At 35.9% G+C, this 27,256-nt stretch overlaps 1 protein-coding gene across 1 annotated transcript in view; it reads right to left on the bottom strand.

The window, feature by feature from the left end:
- Positions 1 to 27,256, bottom strand: part of PCDH11X (protocadherin 11 X-linked) — a gene marked incomplete at both ends in the record, with an annotated part of 239,886 nt that overhangs the window by 168,779 nt on the left and 43,851 nt on the right. The window contains one exon of the mRNA XM_084258947.1: positions 9,664 to 12,180. Within this exon, the coding sequence (XP_084115073.1) occupies positions 9,664 to 12,180 (2,517 nt within the window). The remainder of the gene's footprint in view (positions 1 to 9,663; positions 12,181 to 27,256) is intronic.

Below are 27,256 nucleotides of genomic sequence, written 5' to 3'. Positions count from 1 at the left end.
AAAATGTAAGCCTACTTCTAATTTTAAATACCACATAAAACCATGAATGTCAATATATGAGCACCCATAATGTATTAAAAAAATAGCAAAATTGTTCTTTTTAAAAAAAGTAATTATGCAATACATAAAACTTTATATTACCATAGCACATTGGAATAGGATACAAAGCTAAATTTAAACAATATTTAAAATGTTAAATTAAGTTTCACACAATTTAAGGAAACAGCTATTATACAAGAGGTCTTATAGGAAGCAATTACAAAATGGCTGTAAGTTCATATAAAATTTCTTAGTATTTGCTTGTCCTGTAGCATTTCTCTTGAAATCAGATTCATATCACACCTAGCTGGGTACACACTAATAAAATCTAAACAGTGACAAGTGCAAACATAAATTATTAAAATGAGGCAGTATTATTTTGTGTTAAAATAAAAAGCTTAATAAATAGCATAGTTGATTGATTAAATCTAAATTTAACTTAAAATAATCTAATGTATATGCATTTGTATATATTTGTATATATCTAAAGTAAATAAAAAGTGTATTATCATTGATATGTGGGCAGTGTGGCAAACAGACATAGAAGATGTATATATGAAAGATTAATTAGTGGATAGAATTATTTCACCACTTTTTAAAACTTACATACTTTGGATTCTAACAAAAAAAAAATAGTATTTTTAATAGTAAAGTGGAATTCATCAATTAGATAACGAATTTAATGATCCTAAGAGCTGCTTTTTTTTCTGATGACTTAAGATTTGCTTTCTTACCATCTTTCTTGATTCACTGACTAGACTAAGAACCAGAGAGACCATCAAGAACATATCCTTAGAAATATTCCATAAGTCCATTAGTAACAACACAACGCAAGAGATGATTTCTGAGACACTGTGAATCAAACCTATAATAATAAAATTAACTAAATTAAAAGTGCCACCAAATCAATTGAGAAGAAGGAACCAATTAGGAAAGTACATAATTTTGTTCTCTCTGGCTTTTGCAGAACACTAGTGTCAATGCCATCCATATCATTCTCAATTATAATATTCCCCCAAGCATAAGCAAAAGACAGATCAAAGAGTGTTAATAATCAAAAGCACTGTCAATAATAACTCCTGGCCTAATTTTAAATACAGCTTAATCTCAACCATGAATGGTTTATACAGTAAAATATTTTAGTCCCAAAGAACAGGAAAGAAATCAATTTAGAGGTACCTTTCTCATGAAAGTGAATTCTGAGTTACGGAGTTACAGCTTTAAAAATAATGTATCCATTTTCATCTTTCCCAAACATGAAACTCACAGCTATTGAAAAATGTGCTTCAAAGAGATTCTGGATAAATATTTGGAGATATTTTAATCTTCATGTATACAAAGGAGTGATTAGAATTTTATTTCAGTCACAGGTGGAAACATTACTGATGTTAGGAAAAACATGAGATATTTTCCCTCAGCTCATGTAGTGTGAAGGAAAGGAGAAACACAGATGGTCATGTTGCAAGCATCTAAAATGCATTTATGTAATAATTACATATGCGGATAGTCATGAATTCACAATAGTTTATTATGGGACATTGTGTCAGTAATTCATTTTTTTGGGCTCATTCTTTCATTCACGATTAAATCAAGACTAGAGTTTGGAAACTCCTACACTTTGTATCAACAGGGTACTTTGGGAGTATAAGTTGGTTCAATTTTCATGTTCCTTGGAATGATATGAAGAAACCAAAAGTATTCAATTTATCAAAATGAAATGTTTGGAGCAATTATAAAATTGTTTTATTTTTTAAAAAAAGATTTATTTATGCATACAAAAACTGGGGTACAGGCCAGAGGTGAGGGGGGTGAGAGGATTCACCAGAGACAGAGTGGGGAGCAGAACAGGCAGATCTACTGAAATACACTGCTGAGGGGAGCACCGAGCAAGACAGGAGGGGTCTGCTGCGCCATGTGGGTTAGCTCCCTCAAGAGGGATCAAACTTATGTCGCAGTAGCTGGCAATAGCTTGAAAGCACTGAGACTTTAAGCCTTGTGCTACCGGGTAGGCCCTATTATAAAATTGTTTTAAATAAGTAACATCCACAAGGTAAATTTTAAGTGTGTTCTGTAATAGTTGTTCATAAATATGTAATATAATATTTTAATTTATATGTCATTTCTCATTGCCAGCAAAATAGTTACTCTTACTATCATTATAATTAACTAAGTAAAACTTAAAGAACCAGGTTAGCATTATTGTAGGTATAAGGAATTTTGTATTGAGTAAACAAGAACATTAAATTTTAAAAGAAACCTACTTGAAATATTAACCTATAAAGCAAATATCCAAGAATTATACTAATTTTCCATACTAAATAGAGCATAACTATCCTTACGTCAAGGAACACTTCAAATAATACACTAATTTAATGCAATACATAATTCACCAAATCCCATTCACACTTTGCAAGATGAATTATACACAATGAAACATTTGAATGAAAATTCAGAAAGCACATATTATGTCATGATTGTAGGGTTCTTTACATTCCCTTTTTGTCCCAAGGAATCAGGCTTTTTAAAGAAAATTGTTAGTAGTCTTAATAAGTCATAAGCAGCTTGAAACACATATTATAAAACTGGGACAAAAAATTTTTTCCTTGGTAAAATATAATGTAAACCTAATTTGAGGCATTTACTTTTGTGTAAGAACTGAATTAATCAACATATTGTGAAAGATGAGTTTATTTTAAATGGTAAACTACCCAAAGCAATAAAATACATTCAGTAATTAATGCCAGAAAAATAAAACAGATCTATTTAGAAATGACATTAGTACCTTATATTTCCGTAGGAAGTTTCAGAGTTAAGATAATATCTTCTAAAAACATCCTATCTAAACAGCTAGTTCTACTCTCATATGGATGAGTTATGTTAATAATATAAGAAGTATCAATACATATATTTTTTCAAAATATCAGGGAGTATAAAGAACTTTACATTCCAATTTTGACAGACAAAAAAGCATTTATAGGAAAAGGAAACATAAAAAATTAATGAATAAATAAATTACTGGAACAACATGGTTACAGTCAACATAAAAACAGTAAAATTATTTTAATATCATCTAACTTAAGCGGAGTGATGGGTAATTCTTATTTTCTCAGTAATACTGTATTAATGAATAGTCTCAAAAATGAACTAAAGTGAGTTTTCTTATTGTTTGTTTCTTAGTCTGTTAAATAAAATTTTCTGTCCTGGATACTTTTAACAGGATAATTTGGGTAGTTCAGGTTCACTTCCAAACTCCCAGAGATGATGTTTAAACTCTTTAGTAATCAGACAGGAAAAATATTTACATATTTCATAATTGATCTATTAATCATTAGTTTATACTCCAAGAAAACATTACATATCAAGTTGTTAATATTTGGAGCAAGTAAATGGAGAAACAGCATAATAAAATTCATTTATCATACTGCATGTTTTCTTCCATAAGTTTTAAACGTTGCAACTAAAATTGGCAAAAGGTTCAGTGGGTTTCGTTTTTGAAGTGGTTTTTATCTGTTAGCCTTTATAATGGAAATCCAGATCACAAAATTAATGAATGCAGTCAAATTTGGAAATCACAAATCATTGGAATTTTTTTGGAAGGGGAATGGGATTATGATGTTCCTAGACAGCTTTATATTTCTTTGCAGATTTCATTAGTTGATTGTCCTGGAATCAGTCTAGGACAAGAAAAATAACATGTTATCAAAATCAGATGGTGGTGTTCTAAGAGTCTCAGTTCCAAGCATGCCACATGAGTGAAATTCATATTACAAAATCAAAGTTACTGAATTTAACAATGAGCATCAAACCTATTATAACCTAATTCAGACTACTGTTATATTTTGAATTAATGTATTATACCTACTAAATGGTTACATTCATGATTCATCTTAATAACAGTTGAAAACTTTCACAGTTATTTTTACCTTCTTTCTGTAACTACAAGACTCTGCCATACCCAATCACAGAAATTCATTAGGATTTTTCTTGTTGGGGGTTAGCAGAGGAAAATAAAGTACCACAAATACAGTTGTAAGACACATATTACACATATTGGTACACAGAAGGTCCTCAAAAAAAGGGCTCTCATTTTCATTGTCTTTACTATTAAAGTGTATAGTCTTTACAATATGATAACATGAGAACTGTGTTAAGCAAGACTTGATTCATATGTGACAATATCAAACCTTATTCCAAAATATACTTATTGTTTATTTAGTCATACCAACCAAATGTTCTGTTCATTTTAAAAGATGGTAACAAAGATAAACACTATAATTATCTTTTGAATTTCATATTTTTAATTTCTACTGAAACATACACTGATAGGGCTTCCAGATTGCACATAAAATCTACAATGAGGGATATTATATTCCCCAGGTATAAATTACATTATGCCATATATACTTTTCTATATAATGAATGTTCCATATTTTTTCCAGAACACCAGTCAGAACACATCTATAGAAAATATCTGATTCCTTTTTTAAAGCATGAAACTTGTGATACGCATATCTTATAGCTTACTACAACTATTCCATTTCTTTCATATTTTTATTCAAATGAGTAAAGAATTAGATGTAAATATAATCTTAAAACTTCCTTTTGAAAATGTACTTCTCACTGTGTTTGAACTCAATTGGAATATTACTGCCTTCTGCTAAAAGTAAAATTTCATCCCACTGTTAAGGAACAATGAATTTTTATTACATTGACTGGCATTTTTCTCCATTTTGTGTGATATGTCTTTTTTGTTTCATTTTATTTTATTTTTTAAAGATTAATTAATTAATTAATTAATTTTTAAAAGATTTATTTATTTATTTATACAAGCACTGGGTACAGTCAGAGGCGCGGGAGGGTGAGAGAATTCACCAGAGCCAGAGCGGGGAGCAGAGCAGGCAGAAGGACCCAAGTACACTGCTGAGGGGAGCAGCGGGCGGCAGGAGAGGTCTGCGCGCCATGTGGGACCCTGCTCCGGTGGCCGGGGAGCAGCCGGGGATCGAACTGGCGCTGCAGAGGCCGCGGGCAGCTTCACAACCCAGCGCTCAACCGCTGCGCCACCGGGGAGGCCCTATTTATTTATTTATGCAAGCACTGGGTACAGTCAGAAGCGCTGGAGGGTGAGAGAATTCACCAGAGCCAGAGCAGGAAGCAGAACAGGCAGAAGGACCGAAGTACACTGCTGAGGGGAGCAGGGGGCGGCAGGAGAGGTCTGCACACCATGCGGGACCCTCCCCTGGTGTCCGGGGAGCAGCCGGGGATCGAACCTGCGCTGTAGAGGCTGCGGGAAGCTTCGCAACCCATCACTCAACCACTGTGCCACCGGGGAGGCCCTGATATATCGTTTTTAGAGAGACACCAACTGTATATAAATTCTTAAATGCATGAATTATCTTTCAGTGCTCCCTTTTCTTGTTAGCATTCTGCAACATCAGTGAATATATGATGTCTCTCCTAGCATTAATAAGAAATTGAGGGCCTCCCCCGTGGCGCAGCGGTTGAGCGCTGGGTTGCGAAGCTGCTTGCAGCCTCTGTAGCGCCGCTTCGATCCCCGGCTGCTCCCCGGCCACCGGAGCAGGGTCCCACTTGGTGCCCAGACCTCTCCTGCTGCCCGCTGCTCCCCTCAGCAGTGTACTTGGGTCTTTCTGCCTGCTCTGCTCCCTGCTCTGGCTCTGGTGAATTCTCTCACCCTCCTGCGCTTCTGACTGTACCCAGTGCTTGTATAAATAAATGAATAAATCTTAAAAAAAAGAAATTGAAGAATATATAAAAATGGTGACAATCATTACAAATGCAGCACAAAATGTAAAACTTTAATTATTTTTTAGTATCATTATTCTGCCTGAGTTCACCAATTCTCATCCAGAAGATATTTAATAACTAATCTGAAAGAATTGTGATGAAATGACAAAAATAAAATTTACCTGTTTTTTAAGATGTAAAAAATAGAACAAGTCATTTGAGAACTCACCAATTCTAAATATTCTTTTCAGTTTGTTCAATAAATGGTGCTGGGAAAACTAGGTCTCTACATGCAAAAGAAAGAAGCTTGACTACTACCTCACACCATGCACAAAAACCAACTCAAAATTGATTAAAGAACTAGACATAAGACCTGAAACCATAAAATATATAGAAGGAAATACAGGAGAAACACTACGTGGCATGCACTTCAAAAACATATTTACAGACACATCACCCAAAGCAGTGATAGTAAAGGCAAAATTAAACAGCCGGGACTACATCAGATTAAAGAGCTTCTGCACAGCAAAAGAGACAATAACAAAAACAAAGAGAAACCCCACCAACTGGGAGAACATTTTTGCACACAACACTAATGATAAAGGACTGATGACAAAAATCTACAAAGAGTTGATGAGACTCAACAAAAGCAAAGAAAATAATCCAGTCAAAAAATTGGCAGAACAGCTAAAAAAGAAATTTCTCCAAAGAGGACATGCAAATGGCCAACAGGCATATGAAAAAAATGTACAACATCACTTGTAATCAGGAAATTGCAAATTAAAACTACAGTGAGATACCATCTTACACCAGTGAGAATGGCACATATTAAAAAAACTAGCAACAAGAAATGTTGGCGAGGATGTGGAGAAAAAAGGAACTCTCCTGCACTGCTGGTGGGAGTGCAAACTGGTCCAACCACTATGGAAAGCTGTATGCAGATTCCTCAACCTACTAAAGATAGAGCTTCCATGTGATCCAGCAATTCCACTCCTAGGTATTTACTCAAAAGACACAGAAACATTAATTCAAAAGGGCACCTGCACCCCTATGTTTATAGCAGCACTATTTACAATAACTAAGCTACGGAAACAACCGAAATGCCCAAAAATGGATGACTGGATCAAAAAGATGTGGTATGGAATATTGCGCATGGTGGAATATTACTCAGCAATCAAAAAGGATAAATTCATGCAATTTGCAGCAACATGGATGGAGCTGGAAGGCATCATGCTCAGTGAAATAAGCAGAAAGAAAAAGAGAAATACCAGATGGTCTCACTCATAGCAGGAATTTAGAAAACCTAAATAAGGGACCAGGAAAAAGACCAATTATAATAAAGAAAAAATCAAAATCAACAGGCAACCATAAACCAGGGACACACTACGGGGGGGAGGGGGAAGGAGAGGAGGGATTAGGGTCAAAATAAGGGGCGTGCAATTGTATGGGGAATATAACCAAAATGAAAATGCATACATTGTGCAAAAAATGAAAAATGATGTAAGAATTATATAAAATATATTAAACCCAAAAATTAAAGCAAAAAATACCCTTTTCAGCTAATAAAAACCATAATAACAGTCAATAACTTATTCACATTAACATTTACTTTTCATATGTTGTCTGTTTCATGAATGTCAATTTCCTATGCATAGGAAAAGATCTTTTTTTTTTAAGATTTATTTATTTATTTATACAAGCATTGGGTACAGTCAGAAGCGCGGGAGGGTGAGAGAATTCACCAGAGCCAGAGAGGGGAACAGAGCAGGCAGACGGACGAAATACACTGCTGAGGGGAGCAGTGGGCGGCAGGAGAGGTCTGCGCGCCATGTGGGACCCTCACCGGTTACTGGGGATCGAACCGGCACTGCAGATGCTGCAGGCAGCTTTGCAGCCCAGCCCTCAACCGCTGAGCCACCAGGGGAGGCCCAGCCTAGGAAAAGATATTTAAATAAAATAAAATGATATGATAGAGAAATTATTTTATTGACTTTTTTAAGAACTACAAAATAAAAAATAAATTTAAGAAAAGGAAAATATTATTTGGAAAATATTTCAATATTTTTTCCATTATCCAAGCCCCTACTTATTGTATATTCAAGCAGTCTAGGCTCATAAAATATTTCCATGCCTTCAGAAAGAGTTAAAACCAGGGTTTGTTCTTTTAAGTACCTTCTAAAGCCAATTTATTAAAAATGATGATCTACAAATATAATTCACAAACCCTACTCTTTGTATACTTTCGAGTCACAAATTTAGCTCAGGAAGTGCTAGTAGGATACACAAAAACATAAAATATTATTCCTAAAGGATATTTTTCTATTGAGATATCTTCCCAATAAACAGAATAAGAGCAATAAAAATAAAAAATGAAAAGACCCTTTGAATGGTTAAATATAAACCCAAGCACACTCCAAGGAACTGTTAGTTATCTAAGATTTGCCCATAGGCAAACATGGAACTCGTTCAAACTTTAGAAATAACCACTGCCTTCCAAACTCAAAGTGCAACTCACTCTTTGCATAGACTATAATTCCATTTTACTATTTGCAGTAGCATAATTGTCGACATATTGTAACAAAATTCAACCACAACTGAGTTAGTAGCTTACCTTTACTGTGTGATTAAATGTTAATGTTTTTGTATAATTTACCTATGAATATTCTTGAATGACTTCAATTCTTAAAACCATTTCCTAAATTATGGTAACTTATTTTCAGTGTTATTTAGAATCCTTAAAAACTTCAATAGTTCTAACTTTGGTGTGAGAAACCTTTTTTTTACTTTCACATTGCTTCCATTTGATTAAACCTGAATACGCTTCCATAAAAAAATGTATTCACTGAAATTGAGAAGAAGCTTTTTTAAGAACACAAATAAAATAATAAAGTCAATATGTGTCATGGAATCAAAAGAAAAAAATTTACATGAATTCTATCACTTGACTTTATTAAGGAAAGAGCCATACTTAAGTCATTTCACTTATAAATGTCTAGATATTTTAAAATTCCTTTTTGACAGAATAAAGATTAAAAGTACTGTATCAACTCTTGTTTACATAAATCTAGTGGGTTTCTAATTATTGTGCACTGATTACTTTGATATTAATATGCCCATGTTTTCCTTTATGACCTTTAGAGAAAGCAAACATATTTCATTTTCCAAGTTATTTTCTCTTAAGCATGTCTCCCAAAGGGCACACAATACCTTGCATAACTATGCAAATTCTCAAATGGATGTCTAAAATAGAGATCTCATATATATTTCATTCTCTGGTTTGAAGATGCGGGTGAGTAGTACGCTTTCATTTTTCTAAAGTCATTCTTGTTACATTGTGTGAATATAGCTTCTATGAACCAGAATAATGGTGAGTTCTAATCTACAAATGACACTTTTCTTGGTGGGTTTTGGGAACATCATGGTTGTGGAGGTTATCTTGACTAGTTATCTTGGGCAGACAAAATTTTTCCAACACCATTAAGTATTAAGGCCTGCTTATCAGATTCTAAAAAAACTTTACTGTGATTCATCTAGCCCCAATTGCTCTGATTCTCATGCACACAGTGGTATTTAGGGCAGTGCTAAGACCCTTTATTTTGGAGTTTTCTGGAATAATCTTTAACAAGAAGTGTAATAATGCTATGTACAGACAAAATTGCCTCTATTATAATCATCATTATACATCCAATTTTCCTACAATCAGGAGTTACTTTTTTTTTATTTTCTAAACAAATCCATATATATATTTTTGGATACATCTACAGAATATGATTGATTCTTTTAATCATTTGATGAATTTAATAGATTCTGTAAAACTTTACTTCAACAAGAAATAATTTTTTAAAAAGTTAGAAAGTTTAGTTGGAAACTTGGATTACCTACCAGTTTGGTGTGTACAGACACAGGGGTCTTGAAAGTTATCACTGGATAGCTGCATTCAGAAATGCTGTAGGGATCAGAACTGCTGGAGGAACACTTAGAGACAGAATCACAAGCCACAAAGGTGTTATCAAGAGGAAGTTCCTGGATAATGTGGTGCTTTGAATTTAGGGGAGTTTCAGGCTGTATCTGGAAAGTAGGCTGTGGAGAGGCAGATTTGTAGTGCTGGGCCAAATCAGGACTATCAGGCTTGAAAGTAGTAGGTGTAGTGTCCCAGTTGTACTTGCCCATGGTTTGTTCTTTCAGTTCAATGGGGAGGTCTAGTGTGACACTGTTTCCATCATTGTCGATATCGTCTGTCTTAGTCTCTTCAATAGTGACAAAATTAAGCAACAAATTCTTAGGGACATGTTTCCTCTTCTTCTTTTTCTTCTTCTTCTTCTTTTTCTTCTTCTTCATCATCATTATCATCTGTCTGTTTTCTGGATTAGGAGTAACCCATTCAGAATTCTGTTTGTTTTTCTGAGCAGCCTTAAGGTGTGGTGATTGCCGGCATCGTACTACAGCCGTTATGAAAATGACAAGGATGACAGTTATGGTACCAGCAACAATGGCAACCATGATCTTGACATAGTCACTGGTTGGTGAAGATGCATCAGCCGTCTCAATATTTTGGGTGACTGGTGTTCTTATGTTTTTGTGCACCAGTTCATGAATCAATGAAGCATTGGTCACCGACTCATTCACGTATAGATTAACAAACACAACACTGAAGAGAGAATCAGGTTGTCCTAAGTCCTTAACTTTGACTACCAGCCTGTGTAAACCAAGGTCTGCAACAACACATTTCTCCTTCAAAGTAATGTTGCCTGTTGTTTGGTCAATTATAAACAGACCTTTTGTGTTTCCTCCTACAATGCTGTAACGTAGCTCTGCATTCATGCCAGTATCATTGTCAATAGCAACTACAGTAAAGACCACTGTGCCTGGAATAGTGGATGGTAGAACTAATTCATAGGAGTAGTTAGAAGAAGGGACAACAAAAACTGGTTTGTTATCATTTACATCAACCACATTTATAGTTACTTTGGCAGTTGAAGAATGTGGTATTCTACCACCATCTTCCGCCTTTACATAGAAAGTATAAGATTCTTGCTTTTCTCTATCAAATGAAATATTTGGTCGGATGACACCAGTCTGTGGATCAATGGTAAATTCATCATTCACATCTAAAATGGAGAGCGTGACTGCAGAATTTTCCCCATAATCAGGATCAGTTACAGTGATTAGACCTACCGTGCCATGTCTTGGAAGATTTTCTGTGACATAAAAGTTGTACTCATTGTGAGTAAAAATTGGACTGTTGTCATTCTGATCAAGAATAGTTACTAAGACCGTGGCATTGGTCATTAAGGGTGGCATCCCATTATCTTTTGCCAGAACTGTGAAAGAATATTTTTCTTGTTTTTCTCTATCCATTTTCTTCACTGCAGTCAGAATGCCTGTTTGATGATCCAGGTTGAATTCAGATGGAGCATCAACACCTAGCAAGTAACTGATCTCAGCATTATGCCCACTGTCTGCATCTGTTGCACTTATTTTAGTCAACTGGGTGCCAGGAGCGTTATTCTCAGGAACAGAGAGACTTATGAAGGGCTGAGTAAAAACTGGAGCATTGTCATTTTCATCTTTCACTTTGACAAGAAGCATGGATGACTGATTCAAAGGAGGTTTGCCAGCATCTGCAGCCAGTATCTTAATGGCATATTCTCTTGTAGACTCATAGTCAAGATATGCAGCGGTCTCCAGAAGGAACTGATTACTGAATACTGGCCTTAATCTGAAAGGGACTTCATGATCTGTGAAACATGTGACTCTACTGTTATGGTCAGCATCCTTATCTGTCACAGTTATAAGAGCAATTTTGGTGTTGAGTGGAGCATTTTCTGAAAGAACCACAGTGCCATTGACTGGATTGATGATGTATCTTATATCAATTGATGGAACATTATCATTGACATCTGTAACATTTACTAGAACAATTGCTCTTGCTGGCATCAATCCACCATCACTTGCCAAAACCAGTAACTTGTGGTTTGGTGATTCCTCCCTATCCAGTGGTTCTTTGATTGTGATAAGTCCGGTGGTACTGTTGAGATGAAATAGCCTCTTGGCAATGCTGGAGACTAGATTACTGAAATAGAAATGAATCTTGGCATTTTCACCAATGTCTGCATCTGTGGCATGGAGTTGTGTCACTGAAGTACCTACAGGAACATTTTCTGGTATACTGATTTCAATCTCATTCTCCTTGAAGACTGGATGGTTGTCATTTGTATCAGCAACACTTACTTGCAAAATAGCAGTACTGGATCTTTGAGGAAAGCCACCATCTTCGACCTTTACTTTCATTACATATGTATCCTTCTCTTCCCTATCTAACTCCTTTTGAACAATCAGTTGTGGCATCTTGTCTCCTTCTGGTGTTTCAATAACATCGATCCCAAAAATACTTTGACCCTGGAAAACAAAATGAAACATATTTAATTTATGCCACTATGTAATGACAGCAGTTTTCAATTTGTAGAAGTCACATGCTATAGTGTGACTCAATAAAAGGGATCCGTTTAGAAATGGGTGTCAGAAATGGGTGAGTTCTAAGTCCCAATTCTGATTATAACTAATATTGTGAGTACAGTGAGTTGTTTAGCAGGTCTAGGAAGCTGTAAAATTAGAAAATTTGGAAAGAATATGATCTAGTTATTTTTCAGGTCCTAACATTTTATGGTACTATATGTAACTCATATATATCAACTATTAAAAGTGAGGCAAAGGACCTCAATAGACACTGCTCTAAAAACATTCAGATGGCCTATAGGCATATTTAAAAAATGTTCAACATCACTTACTTTGAGAGAAATGCAAATTAAAACCACACTGAAATACAACTTAATCCCTGTGAAAATGACCAATATTGAAAAACAAAATAGAAATTAACTAATGTTAATTTAGTTAATGTTAGTGAGGTTTTTATGAAAAAATAATTTTCATCTACTGTTGGTGGCAATGCAAACTGGTAGAGCCCCTGTGGAAAACAGAATGGAGATTTCTCAAGATAATAAAAATGGAAATTCCATTTAACTCAGCAATACCACTATTAGGTATTTATCCAAATAACAAAAGCTCTAATATGAAAAGATCTATCCACACTTACGTACATGGCAAATTGTTAACAATTGCCAAATCATTCAGCCAGCCCAAGTACCCTTCAACAGATGAGTGGAGAGAGAAACCACAAAGCATATATTCATGGAATATTACTGTGAATAGTCTATGAAGAAAAATGAAAAGGTGTCACTTGGGACAAAATGGATGGACCTTGAGGTGATTATGTTGAGTGAAATAAGTCAAAAAGTGAAACATTTTGGATGGTGTCACTCATCTGTGAATTATAAATACCAAAAAAATTATACACAAACAACAGAAAAAAATTGAACTCAGCACAAAGAAAATGATGGTTAACAGAAGGAATGTTAGAAAGGGTAGAGGGGATTGCTATGGGCACCAGTGCTTTAGTTGGGGGGGGGGTAATAAACATAAAAAAAATGGTACTTAAACCCACAAAAAATTAAAAAAACAATAAAAGTTCTCAGACTGAAAAACTCTTTAGTGGATGCACATACGTACTCACCCAACATAGTTGCACTTGCCAATTGGTTAAAACATACTCTTAAAAAATAAAATAAAAGCAAGTATTCTAAGGGAAGATGTAGAATTCTAAAAGAATTGTCACTAAGTTTCACATAATGAAGTTGTAAGTGAATTACTCGTGTTTAGTCCAAATGAATTAAAATCCTTTATTGTGTGTATATATTGTATATATATATATTGTGTATATATATATATATTTTTTTATATATAGTAAGTGATCTAAGATGCATTTTTTAAAGATTTATTTATTTATTAATACAAGCACTGGGTACAGTCAGAAGTGCGGGAGGGTGAGAGAATTCACCAGAGCCAGAGCGGGGAGCAGAGCAGGCAGAAGGACCGAAGTACACTGCTGAGGGGAACAGCGGGCGGCAGGAGAGGTCTGCGCGCCATGTGGGACCCTCGCCCAGCTGCAGGGGATCGAACTGGCGCTGCAGAAGCTGCGGGCAGCTTCGCAATCCAGCGCTCAACCACTGCACCACCGGGGAGGCCCCATAAGATGCATTTTAACCACCAAAAAATATTCAAGTATGAAATATTCATCTGAGACAATAGCACATATAACTGATCCAATAAATACAAATAAAATCTTTGAAAGAAAGAAAAATATACGAAGTTTGATAAGAATATAAATTTATATAAAATACACAAAATTATACTTTTCCTATAGATACTGTTAAATATAACTTTATTTTGGAAATTAACAACACAACTTTATTTAATTAACCTCTCTCTCGCTCTTGCTCTTTCTTTACTATGAGCAAGCACAATGGATTGAAACTCATACATCAAAATGCCAAATTGTAAAATATATCTTGGAACCACATCTATCTTCTCATGGCCATGAAGTCAGCTTATAGGAATGTTTAAAGGCACAGTCTCTATAAACCAGAAACACACTATAGGGCAAGGGGTTGTTGGGGAGGAAGGATTAGGGTCAAAATAAGGGGGTTGGGAATTGTATGGGGAATATAACCAAAATGAAAATGCATACGTTGTGGAAAAATGAAAAATGGTGTAAGAATTATATAAAATAAAATATTAAAAAAAATAAAAACACAATCTCCTCTGTTTCTTGTTTCCCCTAAAACTCCCAAGGAGTGGTTCAGTTAACAAAAAAAAAAAAAAAAAAAAAAAAAAAACTTTAAAATACATTATAATCTCAATGGTGTGTCTTAAGTACTGTTACTTATTAGCACACAAAGGGTCTCCAACTCTTTATAAGTGTTTTAAAAACTCAGATATCTTAATCTTGATAAAATCTAATTTATCAAAACAATTCCCCTTTACATTGTAGATGCCCACAGAGTGAAGACACTGGTCTCATAGCCCCCTCAAGAATCTCACAATTAACTTGCATCACAACAAAGGCAAAAAAAGAAAGGACCACAACACACACGAGGAACATAAGTATGCCCGAAATATGTTGGTAAAACTTTAAGTGAACATTTTTATAGTGATAATACAATGAACAGGGGGTTCCTGTGCCAATACAGCTGTTGACTTGGGCACATCATAAAATCAGGTACTCGTGAGACCTGACTCTATACTGAATAAGGAAGTACATGAGTTGGAAGCCAGGGCGGAGGGTGCACTGTTGCACAGGTGCAGTGTTGCAGAGAAAAGATTACTGCCCTCAGCTTGAGGCTCAGAATGTAGAAAAGATGGAGCCTGAGTTGCAGGAAGAAATAAGTCTTAGCACCTGGAAATCCAAATACTACTGGAAGGTCAGACTGAGTTGTCCAAAACACCTGCCACTCCACCCCATACCTGGACTAATGCCCATCAAAGAAAGCCTTGTACAAACTAAAGCTCAAGAACCTGTCAATAACAGAAGCAAACACCCCAGGATAATGCTCTTGCTGGAAAAAAAAAAAAATCTCTTATTTGCCTTGCCATCCTATTTCAACTGCAATCCATGCCCCACAATGTATCTAAGTGCTTAAAAATAGCCTAGAGTAGAAGTGGACAGAAAACTGTAAGACACAGTAAGGCAGAGGAGCTGGTCTAGAGGAGGCAATCACTATGAATTGCTACCACACAACCCTGGTGAGACACAGGGCAAGCTAGAAATTAGGCAGTTTTAGGGACAGTGCAGGAGGGGACCTCTGAAGAATTTAGGGAGGCTTCAGAGATAAGGACAACCAAGGGAAAGTAACCCATTCCACTAGGAAAAACAAACATCCCAGGACCAAGGACAACATTGTTAATGCTAGTCCTGGTTTCCTTCAGGTGGTAAAGGGAGGCGGAGATTGGAGAAATGGAGAGTGGTTTAATTTATGGACACATTAGAAGGGCAGCAGTTTAACTTCAATGCAGGGATGCCCATCCAGAGGACTGGGCCATAAATTTAAAGATGCAACAAATGGGGAAAGAGAAAGCTGTTAGATAAGGAATGTGAAGATCCCCCACTCAGCAGCAAATTAAGTGAGACAGACAAGAACTAACCAATCACAGAGAGACTGGTGGAGCTTTAGAATAATGAGGGAAAGAAGGTATATATTCCCTAAGACACATCTCCACTTTGGCTTCCTTGCCCCTCCCAGGCCTGGTTCCCTGGCCTGGGAGTCCCACTTTATTTCTGTTCTTTTTCTCCTCAATAAACTTTTTCTTTCTCTAAACAAACTGCCTCTTCTCGCTTGCTTGCCTGAGCATCTGCAAAGTTCCTGCTGCAGCTTCGTGAGACACCAACCCGTGGGGGTCTAGTGGCTGGGGCTCAGCGCTGCCCTGCAGCCTGGGATCCATTCCTGGCTGGGAGACTAGGCCTGACAATTCCGGTATCACTGGCACCCACGGCATATTAAGAATTTTGAAGAACCGACTTTACAGGAGGTGATTATTTGGTACCCTACTGTCCTGATCCTCTTTTACAGCTAATGACCTTTGCCGGTGCCAGTTCTCAGATTGTTTCAACAAGTGCCAAACAACAGTCTGAAGAACTATCCCTACTATGACCCATAAAAAATAACAATGAGGAGCCAGAAGAACATACCACAATTGCTGAGCAAAAAGAACAACTCAGAGGGAGGCCCAACTCAGCAGAACTATAGATGACAGAAGAAAAATCAAGGTAACAGTCCAAAGACATTTATGGGATACAAAAAAAAAACAAAAACAAAAACAAAACAATGGAGGATATAAAACAGCAACAGAAAAAGGATACGAAAATATGAGGGAGCTACACTTAGAGGACACCGAGTTAAGAAACACTGTTGTTGATTTTAAAAATACGATCAAGGACCTCAAAGGCAGACAAACAGAAGAAATGAAGAGAATTAATGGACTTGAAAACTCAGTGATGGGAAACACATAAGTAGAACAATGTAGAGAAAAAAAGAGTTAAAAAATTGAAAATAGTGTAAGACTCATTGGGACAACTTAAAGAGTAATAACATCATTGCTGTGGGGATTCCAGAAGGGGAAGAATAAGGAAACAGCTTAGAAAATTCATTTAAATAAATAATTACTGATAATCACCTTAATCTGGGAAACTAACCAGGCATGGTGATCCAAGAGGTACAAAGACTCCCAAACAAAATAATAGCAGACAGACACATACCAAGACATATATAAAGCTGCTGAAAACCAATGACAAAAACATAATATTAAAAACATAAGAGAAAAAAGTGACCTATAAAAGAGTGTAAACTGGTTTTATGAAACATTACAGGCACAAAAGGATTGGTAGGGATTGATTAAAGTACTTAAACAAAAAGACTTTAAGCCCAGAATCCTTTACCTGGAAAAACTGTCATCCAAGACTGAAGGGAGAGTAAGGAGTTTTGCTGAAAAGCAAAAACTAAATGAATGTTATTTGTAGCAGCAGGACGGTCACAGAGCTGTTTCTCTATGATTCTGGCAGATGGGTAAAGGAGAGTCCTGGAGCCCTTGGTAGCTTTCCAGGCTTTTATTGAGCTTTTACCAGGTACACGGCAGGCAGAGGGGCCAGGAGGGCTGGCAGGCCTCCCAGCCCCTGGCGAATCTTCACTCTTTCTGGGCTTCCTGCCGTTCTCTCGTGGCTTCGGCTTCTCTGTTTGTGCTGCTTTTGTTGTCTCTCACTTGTTCTATTTCCCGTGGTTCTGCTCTTTCGCTTGTTCTCCTTCTTGTGGTTCTGTTCCTTTCCTCTGGCGCCACCCTTACAGGCCCCGTCTCAGCCCAGGTGAATCCCACCTATGGTATGCCGGCACCCCATGCCAGGTGCCCGCCACCAGGCATGCATTCAGGATCGAAGGGATCCATCATCAACGCTAATGGTGGGAGGGCAGAAAAGCCTGACAATTATTTGCCCTACATTATCACAAAGTCATGCACAAAAGAAATACAAAAGGGGTTATTATAAAACAACAGAACATCAATATCAAGACAAGACGCCTAAATCACTTAACATGGAGTAGGAGAGTAACAATGTGACCAATCAGAATAAGCCAGAGACTAGACCGTCCAATGGGTCACACAAATAGCCCATCAAATACTAACCTCAGTAGAACCCTCAAACAAAAATTAATAGAAATAATACATAAAACAATGGCAATGGAATTTATTTTTAAATTCACTTATTTATTTTTAACTGAGGTAATATTTTGTGTGGCTCCTTTTTCACCTAAGGCTTTTGCACATATGTATGTGTGAAAGAATTGGATAAGGCACACCTGCATGACTGCCTTGAGACAATGACACATCACGAGGTGGCCAGGGACGCCTAGGTGACCGTTGACTATGTGGTCAGGGTCCAAGATGGTCTGGGAGTAGCTCAGAAATTACACCAAGTCCCTGTCTGGGAAGTACTGCCTCTATATGTGGTCAACATGTCCCCTTCTGCTCCCCATAAAATTGATTGGTCTTTGATCCCTTTGAAGTCCTGTTCCTCATAAAGATGAATGTTCTTTGTTTTCCTGGACCCTGTTTCTCCTGCCATTGTCACTTAATCAATCATGCTTGCTCATTATTACGAAATAAATAGCAAGAGGGCTGTTCACTGAGCAGCAGAGTCTTGCCTTGCAAACCTGCTCCATGACTGGTCCCTCAAACGTGTCCCCGGGAGTGTGCTGGCGTGCTCCTGACCACCAGAGTTGGGGAACCACTTCAGGTATTACAACATAGTGCACCCACCAGCAACTCACCTATATTCCACCAACATGGACCATTAGGCTTCTTTGTCTCTTAATTCTTATCTCATCCCCAACCTCTACCCAGGTTGGCACTTCAGCACTGCAGTCACCATCAAGGGTTACTTTTCAGCTTGTCTTTATCTGACTATTTAGTTACTTTATATTTCACATATTATTGACACCAGCTGGCTTTTCACTTAGCATTGCCCTTTAAGCACACCATCCATGTTGCCACAATTGGCATGAAATTATCTTTTTGATCACTTAATAGTATTCCATTGATTTTGCTATTTGGGATTTTTGTGATTCAATATGAATTTCAGTTGTATTTACTCAAGTCCTTTGAAATATGCCATTGACATTTTTATTGGAATTGTGTTGAAACTATATTTCTATGTGTAGAATGGTGCCCTTGACAATGTTGGTTCTTCCAATCCATGAGCAGAGAATATTTTTTCATTCCTTTGTGTCTTCTATTTCGTTAATCGTGTCTTATAGTTTACTATGCATAGATCTTTTACCTGCTCTATGAGGTTTACTCCCAGGTTTTTGTTTTTTGGTTGTTTTGTGTTTGTTTTTTTTTAATGTAATTATAAATGGAATCACTTTTTAATTTCTTTCACTTCTCATTGTTTGTGTATAAGAAGTCAACTGATCTGTGTTGATTTTATACCCTGCCAATTTGCTTAACTGATTGTTTTAATTATTCTTTCCATGGAATTTTGAGGGTTCACTATGTATGTATATATTTATTTATCTTTTTAAAGATTTATTTATTTATTTATTTATTTATTATACAAGAACTGGGGTACAGGCCCGATTCGCAGAAGGGTGAGAGGATTCACCAGAGACAGAGCAGGGAACAGAACGGGCAGAAGGACGAAATACACTGCTGAGGGGAGCAGTGGGCGAGACAGGAGGGGTCTGCTGCGCCATGTGGGACCCTCGCAGTCCTTTGGGCCGGGATTGGACAGCTTCACAGCGTTGCACTCAACCGCCTGCGCCACCAGGGGAGGCCCAAGGGTTCACTATGTATATTATCATGTCATCTGCAATAATGATAGCTTTGCTTCTTTCCCAATTTGGATTCCTTTCATATATTTCTCTTGTCTAACTGCTCTAACTAGAACTTCCAATATTATGTTGACTAGAAATGGTGAGAATGAACATCCTTATCTTGTACTAGATCACAGCAGTAAAGCTTTCAGTTTTTCACCATTGCAAATGTGATTGGTTTGTTCAGGGTTTCTATTTCTTCCCTATTCAGTTTTGGAAGACTGTGTAATTTTAATATTTGTCCATCACTTCAAGGTTATTGAATTTGTTGTGATTTCTCTGTTTTTGTTTTTTATTCAATTTATCTGAGGTTTCTCCCCTATTTTTTTGGTCAGCCTTGCTGGAGGTTTGTCAATTTCATTTTTTGCAAAGAACTAGTATTTAGTATCATTGATCGTTTGAACTGTATTTTTTATTTCTATTGCACTTACTTCTGCATTGATTTTTAATATTCATGTTTTACTGGCTTCTGGATTAGTTTGTTCTTTTTATAATTCTTTAAGTTGAGAGACAGCTATTTATTTGAGATCTTCCTTGTTTCTTGAAGTGGGCTTGTACTGATATATATATATATATACATATATATACATATATATATGTATATATATATATATATATATATATATCTTTCACCATGTCCCATTAAGTTTTATATGGTTGTGTGCTCATTTTCAATTGTCTCAAGGTACTTTTTAATTTCTTCTTTGATTTTCTCATTAATTCAGTGGTCTTTCAATAGTATGTTATTCAGCTTCCAGGTATTAAAAGATTTCCCTGCTTTGATAATAGATTTCTAGTTTAATACCTTTATCTACTGAGAAGCTGCTGGGTATGATTTCAGTATTTGTGAAATTATTGATATTTGTTTTGTGTCCAAAAATGTGGAATATTTTGGAGAATGTCCCATGTGCATTTTAGAAAAATGTGCATTCTGCTTTTGGGGAATGCAGTGCTCTGTATATGTTTGTGAGGTCCAAGAAGTCTAATTCTGTAATTAAGTCTATTGTATCTCTGTTTATTTTCTGTCCAGAAGATCTGTCCATTGGTGAGTGGGTTGTTGAAGTCTCCTACAACAAGTGTGTTTTTTCCCATGTTTGTTTTCAGAGTTGATAATAATCGCCTGATGTATTTTGGTGCTCCTTCATTTGGTACATAACATTGATGGGTGTTATGTCATCTAGATGTAGTGTTGCCTTTATCATTATATAGTGTCCCTTCCTGTCTCTTGTTACGTTTTTTAATTGGAAATTTTTTTAAAGATTTATTTATTTGTTTGTTTATTTATTTATTTATTTATACAAGCACTGGGTACAGTCAGAAGCGCGGGAGGGTGAGAGAATTCAACAGAGCCAGAACGAGGAGCAGAGCAGGCAGAAGGACCAAAGTACACTGCTGAGGGGAGCAGCGGGCGGCAGGAGAGGTCTGCGCGCCATGTGAGACCCTTGCCAGCGGCCGGGGATCGAACCGGCGCTGCAGAGGCTGCGGGCAGCTTCACAACCCAGCGCTCAACCGCTGCGCCACTGGGGAGGCCCGGAAATGTATTTTTGTTTGATATAAGTTGTGACTGTTCCTGCCTTCTTCAGAGTCCCAGTTGCTTGCAGGATTATTTTACAACACTTAATATGGAGTTTATGTTTGTCTTTGGAGAATATGTGTGTATCCTGAAGACAGCATAGGGTTGGATTCTGTTTTCTGATCCAACTAGATACTCTGTGTCATTTAATTGGTGCATTCAGTTCCTTTATTTTCAAAATGATTATTGATAGATGATAGTCCGTTGTTGCCATCTTATTCTTAATTTTTCTGGGTCAATCTATTTCCTTATTTACTCCTTTGTGCATGTTCCACTTTTTGGTTCCAATGTATAAGCTCCTTTATTTTATTTATTTTTTTTACATCATTTTTCATTTTTGTACAATGAATGAATTTTCATCTTGGTTATTGTCCCTGTAAAATTCCCATCACCCTTGTTTTGATTCTACTCCCTTCCTCCCCTCTCCTGCCCCCCCCATAGTGTGTCTCTGATTTATAGTTGCTGTTGATTTTGATTTTTACTTTATCATAATTAGTCTTTTTCCTGATCCCTTATTTGGGTTTTCTAAACTCCTGCTTTGAGTGAGACCTTTAAATGTTTCTTGAAGGGGTGGTGGTTTTGTATTTGCAAACTCCTTGGCTCCTCTATGTCTGAAAAGGCCTTTATTATTCCCTCATATCTGAAGAAGAGTCTTGCAGGTTAGAGTATTCTTGGCTGATTGTTTTTCTGTGTACGTATTTGGAATATGTTCTTTTCTCTCCTCACTCATAGTGTTTCTTCAGAGAATTCTGATAGCCTGATGAGGTACCTTGAAGTTATCTGCTTTCTCCCGCTTGCCAGCTTCAGTATTCTTTCCTTGTCCTGAATTTTGGGAATGCCTTGGTGTTTTGATTTATCTTTAGTTATGCAAGGGTCTTTTAGCTTCCTGGATTTGTACATTTATTCTCTAGGTTTGGGAAGGATTATTTCATTATTTTATTTAAATATATTTTCTGTTCCTTTCTCTCTTCCTCCTCTGCTATTCCTAGTATTCTGATGTAGTCTTTTCACATGGAGTCATGTAGCTCTCAGTGTTTCTTCATTTTTTCTTTTGAAATCCCAAAACTCCATTTTTAATCTTATTTAGAGCTTCAATTTCTGTCTTCAGTTCATTGGTTTAATTTCTAAGGACATTCATTTGTTTTCTGAGTTTTCTTCCATTTCTTTGAATTTGTTTATCATTAAAATTCTAAATTCTGTATGGTATAGGGAGAACATATTAAGGTTCTCAATTAAGGTTCTGGAGATTTGTTCTCTCCATGTATGGTACTATTTATTTACTTGGAGACTCATGTTGCCATTTGTTGTGTATTTCCTATTGTCCATTATTAGATGTGGAACCCAGTTGTTTTACGAGGAGTTTCCTCTGGGTTTGTCTCTTTTCCCTCACTGATCAGGATCCTCACCTATCTGGGCAAGCCATTGGCAGGGTCTCATGGTATGTCGTGGGGTCTCTGTCCACTCTGCTTCACATGGGTCTGGGGTCTCACCAGTTTGTGAGGATGCTGGTGGGGATCTTGTGAGAAGTAACAAGGGCTTAGTAGGTCCAGGTAAGTGTTGTGGAGTCCCATACATGGTCTGGAGTGCTGCTGGTCTAAGTAAGCACTGGCTAGCTCCTGCAGGTAGTCATGAGTTCTCTGCTGGTCTGGGTGATGACTGGTGGGGTCTCCCAAGTCTTATGGCTGCTCTGGCACCATCCCACATGAGGGCCAGGGTCTGAACTAGTCAGGTGGGATCTTGGGAATGGAATTTAAACAAAACATAACAGGAAGCCCTCAAAAAAAATAATGCCCCTGAAAATAAAAAAAGAAACAAAACATAACAAGTGTCAATGTGCACTAATTTCCTAATAAATACCTTAAACATACATGAACTGACCTCATCAGTTAAAAAATACAGAGTGGTGGAATGGATTCAAAACAATCCAACTAAGCAAAATCCAGAATAGAGGCTCCCAGAGGAAGAAACAAGAAATTAATAAAATCATTTGAGAAAGCCATACAAAAAAGAGCAGAGAGAAACAAAAGTTAAAAGAAACAATAGAAAATTAATCAAAAATCAAGAAAAAGCACTGAAAATAAGGCACATATCAATTATGACCCCAATTATGTATAGTCTGAACTCAACAATTGAAAGGTATGAAATGACAAAGGGCCTCCCCAGTGGTGCAGCGGTTGGGCGCTGGGCTGCAAAGCTGCCCGCAGCCTCTGCAGCGCCCACTGCTCCCCTCAGCAGTGTACTTCGTTAGTCTGACTGTTCTGTTCCCAGCTCTGGCTCTGGTGAATTCCCTCACCCTCCTGCGCTTCTGACTATACCCAGTGCTTGTATAAATAAATAAAAATCTTTTTTAAAAAAAGGTATGAAGTGACAAAGCAGGTTGAATAGTTTTAATCATCTATACTTTCTGTAAAACAGACCCATTTAAAACCAGAAGATGAAAACAAACTGAAAGATTGGAATAAGGTTGTATATGCCAATAATTAATAGAGAAAAGGAGGAAATGCTATTTTAATATCTTATAAACTAGACTTTTAGCTAAAAAAGTTAATCAGGGACAAAGATGAACACTACATAATGATCAAGGGCACAATTCTGCAAGAGGATATATTGTTATAATTATCTATGCACCTAAAATAGAAACAACTGTTTATAAAGAGACAATTAACATACTTAAGACAATATATTGACAAAAATACAATTACTGTTGGAGATCTCAACACACCACTGACAAAATGATAGATCACCCAGGCAGAAAATTAACAAAGAAATAAAGATCTTAAATGAAATGTTGGAATAGTTGAATTTTTTGGACATCTCTAGAGTCTCCCATCCCAAAAGAAATGAATACAGTTTCTTCTCAAGTGCGCGTGGAACAATCTCAAGAATGCTTAATATACTGGGACATCAAAAATATCCCAGAAAATATTCACAAATAGAAATCATATCAAGCATCTCCACAGATCACAAGAGTATAAAGCTAGAAATTAAACACAAAAAATTCCAGAACACACCCAGAGGTTTGAGAACTAAACAAAATGCTTATGAACAATTCCTGAGTCAATGGTGAAATCAAAGAAATGATCAAAAAGTATCTAGAGACTAATGAAAACAGAGATTCAGTCTATCAGATCCTCTGGAATGCTATACAAATTGTCTATATTGGAAGTCAAAAATAATACAGACTCAATTTAAAAACTAAAAAAGAAAGAAGAATCTCAAATAAAGGATCTAACTCTGCAGGTGAAGGAAAGAAATAATAAAATTCACAGCAGAAATAAATGAAATAGAAAATAAAATGATAGTCCCAAGTATTAGTGAAACCAAGAGCTGGTTCATTGGAAAAAACAGATGAAATTCACAAGACCCTGACTAGGCTTACAAAGAAAAGGTAGAAAATCCAAATAAATAGAATCAGATGTGAAAGAGGTAAAATTACAATAGATACTACAAAAATACATAAGCTCAAAAGAGCTTTTTTATAAATTTCCCTCTGCAAACAAACTGTAAAATGTAAAAGAAAAGCACAAATTTTTAGGTCCACACAATCTCTCAAGACGGAATCAGGATGATACAGACAGACAGAACAGTACAATCACAAGAGCAGAAATTGAAAAAGTAATAAAAGTCTCCTTAAAAACAAAAGACCAAGATGAGGCTCTGATCCAGTGAATTCTACCAAACCTTCAAAGAGGACAAAATATGTACTCTAACCAAAATTTTAAGAAATATGGAAAGAGGAAAATTCCGCCACACTTTCAATGAGTCCAACACTACCCTGATCCCAAACACAAGCAAGGACAGTCAAAAAGATAAAATGAAAATTATAGACCAATATCACTTATCAACATAGATGCAAAAATTGTCAACAGACTTCTAGCAAACTGAATGCAGCAACATATTAAGAGAATCATGCACCATGACCAAGTAACCTTCATCCAAGTGGTACAAAGCTGGTTCAACATATGAAAACCAATCAATGTAATTCATCAGATTGATAAAAGCAAGACAAAACTTACATGATAATTTCATTAGATCCCAAAATTGCTTGAAAGATTTAACATACTTTTCTGATGAAAGCACTCAATGAAGTAGTAATAAATGGAACTTATCTAAATATTATAAAAATTCATATATGAGAAATCTGCAGCAAACATCATAATAAAGAAAATATGAAAACATTTATACTAATATCAGAAACAAGACAAGGATGTCCACCGTCATCACTGTTGTTCAACAGTATTGGAAGCCCTAGGCAAAGAAATTAGACAAGAAAAAAATATTAACTGGACCTGATAGGTTATGACTGTTTATATGCATATGTAGGGGCAGGGGCTGGAAATTTTCAATGTTTGGTTCAATTCCATTCAATATTATAAGTCTATTTAAATTTTCTCCTGATTAAGGAAGTTTTAACCAATATTTTTCTAGGACGTTGTCTATTTTATGAGGACTTGAAATTTTATTGGCGTAAGATTGTAATATTTTTGAAAGATTTTAAAATCTGAGTCAAGTATTCCTTGTTTGTCTTTTTGTTCCTGATTAAGTTTGTAAAATACTTGATTACTTATTAGCTTATCAAAGAATTATAGATTTGTCAATCTACGTTTTTACCTTTATTTTTCTATTAAATTAAATTTTGTTGTTAAAAAAAAATACGTAAAAGGAATCCAAAATGTAAAAGAATAAGTGAATCTCACTATTTGTAGATGACATGTTAATATACTTAGAGAAACACTGACAGATAACCCAAAAGCTCTATAAAAAATCTATTAGAAATATATGTTATTACAGTAAAGTGGCATAAAAAATATCAATAAGCAAAGGTCAGTTGCATTTCTATATACAAACAAGGTTTCAGAAGAAAAGGAAATAACATAAGCAATTCCATTTACAATCACACCAAATTAATGAAATACCTGTGAGTAAACTTCCAAAGGGAACTATAAAACACTGTTAAAAGAAATAAGAGGACAAAAATAAATGGAAAGATATCACATGCTCATAGGTTGGAAGAATAAACTTCCTTAAAATCACTAGATTATACAAAGCAATTGGTAGATTCAATGCAATACCTATAAAAATACCACTGACTTTTTTTCAAAGAAACTGAAAAGCTATAAAATTTATATGGAATGAAAAAAGGCTCCAAATCACTAAAGCAATCTTGATAGAACAGAAGAAAAATGGTGTCATACCTCCTGACTTCAAACTATATTACACAGTAATAGTAACCAAAACAGTATGGTACTGTGACACAAACAGAAACTCAGATCAATGAACTAGAATAGAAATTACAGCTACAAACCCACTGAAATATGGACAGTCAATCTTCAATAAAGGATCTTGTGTCACACAGTGGAGAAAATAAAGCCTATTAGGAAACATGGATAAACACATGCAAAAAATTAAAAAAAGATGCATGCTTAACTCCTCACATAAAAATTCAAAATGTGTGCTCACTTTGGCAGCACATATAGTAAAATTGTGAATGAAAAAGAGAAGACTAGCATGGACCCTGCACAAGGATGACACACAAATTTGTGAAGCATTCCATATTTTAACAATAAATCTGAAGAAGAAGAAATTAAAAAAAAAATCCCTTTTACGATCGAAACCAAAAAAATCAAATATTTGGGAATAAATCTAACAAAAGAGGTAAAGGACCTATACAAAGAAAACTATAAAACACTGTTAAAAGAAATAGAAGAAGACACAAAGAAATGGAAAGACATCCCCTGCTCATGGATTGGAAGAATTAAAATCATCAAAATGGCCATCCTACCAAAAGCAATATACAGATTCAATGCTATTCCAATCAAAATTTCAATGTCATTCTTCAAAGAAATAGAACAATTATTGATGAAATTCATATGGAATCACCAAAACCCTGAATAGCCAAAGCTCTTCTGAAAAAAAAAAAAAAAAGAAGGCAATGGAGGCATCACACGGCCAGACTTCAAACTATGCTACAAAGCCATAATCATCAAAACTGCATGGTATTGGAACAAGAACAGACACACAGACCAATGGAATCAAATAGAAAATCCAGAAATAAACCTACATATTTATGGTCAACTAATATTTGACAAAGGAGCAAAGAATATGCACTGGAGCAAAGAAAGTTTGTTCAATAAATGGTACTGGGAAA

This window comes from Talpa europaea (genome assembly GCF_964194135.1).
Source record: "Talpa europaea genome assembly, chromosome: X".
NCBI classification, from domain to species: domain Eukaryota; kingdom Metazoa; phylum Chordata; class Mammalia; order Eulipotyphla; family Talpidae; genus Talpa; species Talpa europaea.
Note: the sequence above shows the minus strand (reverse complement) of the source record. Positions and strands in the feature narration are given on the sequence as shown.